The sequence below is a fragment of the Glandiceps talaboti genome, chromosome 19, assembly GCF_964340395.1.
Source record: "Glandiceps talaboti chromosome 19, keGlaTala1.1, whole genome shotgun sequence".
In the NCBI taxonomy this organism is placed as follows: domain Eukaryota; kingdom Metazoa; phylum Hemichordata; class Enteropneusta; family Spengelidae; genus Glandiceps; species Glandiceps talaboti.
The window spans coordinates 13,063,091-13,070,590 of NC_135567.1; the positions used below are offsets into that span (position 1 = coordinate 13,063,091).

At 34.6% G+C, this 7,500-nt stretch overlaps 1 protein-coding gene across 1 annotated transcript in view; it reads left to right on the top strand.

Annotated features, from left to right (window-relative positions):
* The window catches only part of LOC144450159 (E-selectin-like), a 17,946-nt gene that overhangs the window by 4,874 nt on the left and 5,572 nt on the right, over positions 1-7,500 (top strand). Inside the window, exons 5-8 of the mRNA XM_078140734.1 lie at positions 4,497-4,664; positions 5,531-5,701; positions 6,423-6,545; positions 7,276-7,398. Of these exons, the coding sequence (XP_077996860.1) occupies positions 4,497-4,664; positions 5,531-5,701; positions 6,423-6,545; positions 7,276-7,398 (585 nt within the window). The remainder of the gene's footprint in view (positions 1-4,496; positions 4,665-5,530; positions 5,702-6,422; positions 6,546-7,275; positions 7,399-7,500) is intronic.

Consider the following 7,500-nt stretch of genomic DNA (forward strand, 5'->3'; position numbering starts at 1 on the left):
ACAAAGGTAACCTCAATACATTACACAAACACATATTACCGAATATATATATATATATATATATATATATATATATATATATATATATATATATATATATATATATATATATATATATATAAACAATCACAATGAATCATAATTTCGACTTGAAATGTAACAGCTGTTCTTACCTGATATGGAATGACCTAGATCTGTATCTGCCTCATGAATATTCATTAATTACACAATAACGCATTAATATTGAAAACACATTAACAATAATACATAATCACTTGGATTATTTTTGATAACACATATTACCTGACAGGTTTATGAAACCATAGTTACCAATCGAAATTTAGATTGCATAACTAAATATCCCAGAAGACCTTTTACCTATGTCTGTAAAATGGCGGATGGGATTCGTAGGTTTGGCCATGTAATGCATATAATAAAGTGACCTTGAAATCAAATACTATCACTACAACATGATACATTAAATGAAATATAAACAGCATATATTGTAGGGAATCACTTGTTCTGAATCTTCCTTTATTAGATATATGTTAGGAGGCAAAGCTATCGGCCATGTTATGTATATGGCCATTATATCATGTATTGCTATGGTGGAGCCTTTGACCGATCACCTCTCAAATTAAAACACCTGTGTATTTCAGCTCACTAATTCTACTGATAACACTTCAGTTAATGTACTCTGTTGTAGGGATAATACTTGTTCTGAACCTTCCTTTATTATATATATATATATATTATGGTGGGGCAAAGCTATAGCCTTACGCATTGTAAAGCATGGGGAATTCCATATGGCAGATGGGACTCAAGGGTTCAATACAATACAATACAATACAATACAATACAATACAATACAATACAGTACAGTACAGTGCAGTGCAGTGCAGTACAATACAATACAATACAATACAATACAATACAATACAATACAATACAATACAAGAAGTGAGCGAGTCAACAAGAACCATTCCTCTGATTGAGGTTACAGGTTTCAATTTCATTGAAGAGTGTTCTGCACGATCAACTGCTAATACACTGTACTTTTATACCCAAGAAACAATGCCTTCGGTTGTTAGAAGTGTTTGTTTCAGATGATATACAGTAGCTTGACTCGGCAAATGGCGTACTGTTAAAGCAGGTAGAAATTTGGTGAGTTCGAGATAAAAACTGTGTGCAATCCGTTAGCTAGAACGTTCAGTGGCGTAATGTTAAGCAGGTAAATAGGGCATGTTTAGGACAAAAATGGTTTGCAATCCGGTTCGTTAGTTAGAATGTTCACATCGCTGGCGCTGTACTTCGCCAGCTCATGTAGTAAACAAGGACGAGTGCAGTTACATAGCGAGCGAACCGCAGCCCATTGTTGTCCTGACTCGCCTGTGTCTTGTATGTATTGTCAATAAAACTTGGGGTCAGTGCCTTCATATTTACCTTCATGCAAAATACTTCCTTGTAGAATGTTCGCACAAACAAGTTTCTTTGTTGTCTGGCCTTTCTAACAATACATGCGAGCGATTGAACAGGAATCAGAAACCTTTCCTGAGTTTCGTCTGTAATACATAACAGTACTAAAAGAATGTGCAAAGGGCAACTGGATGGTGTGCTAGTAGGATTAATGTGCCTTGCATGGTTTGGTACCCCTAGTGCTGCACAAGGTAGGACAATAGCATTTGTACGTAGTTAATAAAATGGCGACGTAGGTGGAACGCAGAGTATACTAGTGTTATTATTAAATGCCACCCACTATCACTACCCATCCCCTGGATCCATTTCTACGTCATAGGTGGTTTTAAGTAATTGTATTGCAATGTCTACCATTCATGTATGACCTATATAACATAAAGCATACGAAGAGTACGCACCTTTACAGTACTTGGGGAGGTGAACAAAGGCGACCTATTGGCTGGCCGCTTCACCTGTAACAATGTGGTACATGTGTTTTAACTTTAAATCTACCCGGTTTTCATTTATGTTTGAAATATCCTGTTGCAAAAACCCGCGTTCTGCTTAACATAGAGATGGGCCACTTGACATATGTTACAAACGAAGTATGTATGTTTGCATCATTAATTGCTATGTTACCCTTTGGTCACTGTATGTTTCTATCATTAATTGCTATGTTACCCTTAGGTCACTGTATGTTTCTATCATTAATTACTATGTTACCCTTTAGTCACTGTATGTTTCTATCATTAATTGTTGTGTTACCCTTTGGTCACTATATGTTTGTATCATTAATTGTTGTGTTACCCTTAGACCACTGTATGTTTGTATCATTAATTGCTATGTTACCCTTTAGTCACTGTATGTTTCTATCATTAATTGTTGTGTTACCCTTTCGTCACTGTATGTTTGTATCATTAATTGTTGTGTTATTCTTTGGTCACTGTATGTTTGTATCATTAATTGTTGTGTTACCCTTTGACCACTGTATGTTTGTATCATTAATTGTGGTGTTACCATTTGGTCACTGTATGTTTGTATCATTAATTGTTGTGTTACCCTTTGTTCACTGTATGTTTGTAACATTAATTGCTATGTTACCCTTTGGTCACTGTATGTTTCTATCATTAATTGCTATGTTACCCTTAGGTCACTGTATGTTTCTATCATTAATTGCTATGTTACCCTTTAGTCACTGTATGTTTCTATCATTAATTGTTGTGTTACCCTTTGGTCACTGTATGTTTATATCATTAATTGCTATGTTACCCTTTGGTCACTGTATGTTTCTATCATTAATTGTTGTGTTACCCTTTGGTCACTGTATGTTTGTATCATTAATTGCTATGTTACCCTTTGACCACTGTATGTTTCTATCATTAATTGCTATGTTACCCTTTGGTCACAGTATGTTTCTATCATTAATTGTTGTGTTACCCTTTGGTCACTGTATGTTTCTATCATTAATTGCTATGTTACCCTTAGGTCACTGTATGTTTGTATCATTAATTGTTGTGTTACCCTTTGGTCACTGTATGTTTGTATCATTAATTGTTGTGTTACCCTTTGGTCACTGTATGTTTGTATCATTAATTGTTGTGTTACCCTTTGACCACTGTATGTTTGTATCATTAATTGTTGTGTTACCCTTTGACCACTGTATGTTTGTATCATTAATTGCTATGTTACCCTTTGGTCACTGTATGTTTGTATCATTAATTGTTGTGTTACCCTTTGACCACTGTATGTTTGTATCATTAATTGCTATGTTACCCTTAGGTCACTGTATGTTTGTATCATTAATTGTTGTGTTACCCTTTGGTCACTGTATGTTTGTATCATTAATTGTTGTGTTACCCTTTGGTCACTGTATGTTTGTATCATTAATTGTTGTGTTACCCTTTGGTCACTGTATGTTTGTATCATTAATTGTTGTGTTACCCTTTGGTCACTGTATGTTTGTATCATTAATTGTTGTGTTACCCTTTGACCACTGTATGTTTGTATCATTAATTGTTGTGTTACCCTTTGGTCACTGTATGTTTGTATCATTAATTGCTATGTTACCCTTTGACCACTGTATGTTTGTATCATTAATTGTTATGTTACCCTTTGGTCACTGTATGTTTGTATCATTAATTGTTATGTTACCCTTTGGTCACTGTATGTTTCTATCATTAATTGTTATGTTACCCTTTGGTCACTGTATGTTTCTATCATTAATTGCTATGTTACCCTTTGGTCACTGTATGTTTGAATCATTAATTGTTGTGTTACCCTTTGGTCACTGTATGTTTCTATCATTAATTGCTATGTTACCCTTTGGTCACTGTATGTTTGTATCATTAATTGCTATGTTACCCTTTGACCACTGTATATTTGTATCATTAATTGTTGTGTTACCCTTTGACCACTGTATATTTGTATCATTAATTGCTATGTTACCCTTTGGTCACTGTATGTTTCTATCATTAATTGCTATGTTACCCTTTGGTCACTGTGTGTTTCTATCATTAATTGTTGTGTTACCCTTTGACCACTGTATATTTGTATCATTAATTGTTGTGTTACCCTTTGACCACTGTATTTTTGTATCATTAATTGCTATGTTACCCTTTGACCACTGTATGTTTCTATCATTAATTGTTGTGTTACCCTTTGACCACTCTATGTATGTATCATTAATTGTTGTGTTACCCTTTGACCACTCTATGTATGTATCATTAATTGTTGTGTTACCCTTTGGTCACTGTATGTTTCTATCATTAAATGTTGTGTTTCCCTTTGACCACTGTATATTTGTATCATAATTGTTGTGTTACCCTTTGGTCACTGTATGTTTCTATCATTAATTGTTGTGTTACCCTTTGACCACTGTATGTTTGTATCATTAATTGTTGTGTTACCCTTTGGTCACTGTATGTTTGTATCATTAATTGCTGTGTTACCATTTGACCACTGTATATTTGTATCATTAATTGTTGTGTTACCCTTTGACCGATTTGAAATTTTGTCCTCAATGCACTATTGTCATGTTACAGATTGTCCTGCACTCACTGCACCAACTAATGGAGCATGGTCATCAACTGATGTTACAAGTGGCACAACTGTAGATATAACCTGTGCTACGGGATATTCACTAAGTGGTGATGCCCAAAGAACTTGTACTGACGGAACTTGGAGTGGTACAATGCCAACCTGTCTTGCAGGTAAAGCAGATTTATATTTTCATACCTTTTTAGTATACATCGGCTGATTTGAACGGAGTTTTCGAATTGCATTACTTATTTTTTGATAAAAATAGAGTAAAATATCTTTACACGTTAGAGTGATACAGTTAATATCCTTCTTAATGTCAGGGATGCCAACTATTTCACCACTCTTAATTTTATCAAATTTACAAATACCAACAATTAAAAGAAAAATTACCTTCCCTTTTAAGCAGGAGAATTCAACAATGGTCTTGTGATTTTTATAGTAAATGTTTTCCTTCTTTATAAGGAGAACACTTTGTATAGGTACCTCATATATATTCAATGCTTTACATTTCTTTTACAGAATTTAAGGCCTCCCAGTATACCTCTTACATTTCTGTCATAGTTTACTATCCATATTGTTGATTTACAGTCTGTTAACGTTATATTTCCTCGGCTATAATGTTACAGTACAGTACAAATGGTTTTGCCTTTGTGTTTTACTCATGTTTTCTTAATACAGACAACTTCATCAAGTTCGTATGTAATGTTTTCAAGGAAGCTTGTTCCTCATCGTTTTCTCTGTTTGTGTTGTAAGAAATTCGCTTTTCCTTCTGGTGCAGAATGTTCTCAACTGACAGAACCTTTGAATGGCTCGTTATTGTGAGCGATGAACAAGAAATGGGATATTTGTAGAAGATAACATACCAATCTGATTAAAAATCTGACTTGATTCCTTTATTTACCTATATTTCCTCAATTTATTTTTCGTTAATTTTCGATTTTGTTGATCCGGGAGTTATCGCCGCCTTTTCATTTCACTGTTTTTTCATATTTACTCACTTGTCTATGTTTTCTTTACATTTTCATTTACGACACAGACTGTACTGCACTACAACCACCAACCAATGGGGCTATATCAACCGCGAGTGTTACGAGTGGTACATCTGTAACGTTAACCTGTGATGCTGCTTTTAATGCGGTTGGTGGCATTACTACAATAATTTGCTATGATGGAGCATGGAGTAACAATCTGGCAGATTGTTTACAAGGTAAGTTTTGAAACCTACTTTCAAGGCATGGACATATACCCTAACGTAATATTCAAGTTTCAACATGTTAATTAGTCAGTTAGGGTACATTAAGCTGTATTCACAATGTGAGGATACCATCAGTGATATACAAATTAGGTTTAAGAATGTCAATTTTGGTCATAAACTTGTATATTGAAACTTTGTGAGAACGCACACACACACACACACACACACACACACACACACACACACACACATGTACACACACACACATATTCTGGAACTGTATGACGTAACTTTACAAATAAAAACTTATCTTGCTCATTTTCTTTTTCACTTCGGCAATAAGCTGCTTCCAAGAGAGCAGTGACCCAACAAAACGCGAACTTTCAACTTCTTTAAGTAAATTACCCTTAAGTTCAAGGGAAGCGTTAGATACAACACTTGTTTGCAGCTTTTTATAATGGTAAAATTTATCTAAAAATTCATTTATTCTATATTTCTATGATTGATTGGATGGATGGATGGATGGATGGATGGATGGATGGATGGATGGATGGATGGATGGATGGATGGATGGATGGAAAGTTAAAATCATTGTTTACTTAGACTTTCATGTCACAATTAACTGTAAGAAGTAAGTGGCAAAAAACAGGACACATTTTTCACTAAAGCATTTTGGGTGTACCTGAAATTTGAGTTAGTGAGTTACTCTGATATGTGTTTCTGTTCTATTTAGAAGTTGGTATGTGTGCTAATGGTAATGGTGGCTGTGCTGGAACTTGTACAAATACACCTGACTCTTTTTTCTGCTCTTGTGGCATTGGGTATACATTGAATGCAGATGGTCTAGCATGTGATGGTAAGTGAAGTAATTATGCTAAGGCCTAAAAAATTATTATTTGGTTCTGATTTACCCGACCCCACCTAGAACCTAGCTATTCACTGCCGACCCATAACGTGTGTTTAGGTATTCGAGAAAAAATAATAAAATCGCAAACATTGTGAAGTCGCACGAGATATAGTGGATGCGGAAACTTAAATCACCTTAAAAAGACAAAATAAAACTGCTCTTCCAATCTGTAATGTGTCTTCTTCTGATAGGAAGATATAAACAACACAGAGACCATTTGGAAAACAATGTAAAACCGGAACTAGACACTCACATAGAAAATGAAATACATAATTAAAAAATGTACCTATACCACCTTTTCTCAAATTTAGCGTAAACGGAACCACCCATTTTGTATTAAGCCTTAGATTTATGTGAGACAAAAAATTTTGACTAAGAAAAACCTTTTCCAATTACCTTCAATATAAAAAGAACAAATGACAACTTCCAAAATATTTTTGTTGAATGTATAACTTGTGCTAGCCTACCTCTAGACTTGAGAACTATTACTTCACTTCTGATCGTAAATACAAAAATTCAAAAAATGTCAGTTAGGATAGCGGAATAGTGTACGGATAGTCGTTCTCAAATCTACAGGTAGACTAAACTTGAACCAAACATCTTCAAATCTCCATTAAGTTGTAAAACTGGTTTCTGTACCTCCTTATAACTGAAAGTATTTTTTTTTGTCCGTTATTAGATGTTAATGAATGCCTTATCGGTAATGATGGATGTGATGAAATTTGCACAAATATTGCTGGTTCTTTTACATGTTCTTGTAGCAGTGGTTATACAATGAATGCCGATGGCCAAGGATGTGATGGTAAGTAAAAACAAATTATTTAACAGACGAACCATCTTAGCAACATTCCTGAGTAGTGAGTGAGTGAGTGAGTGAGTGAGTGAGTGAGTGAGTGAGTGAGTG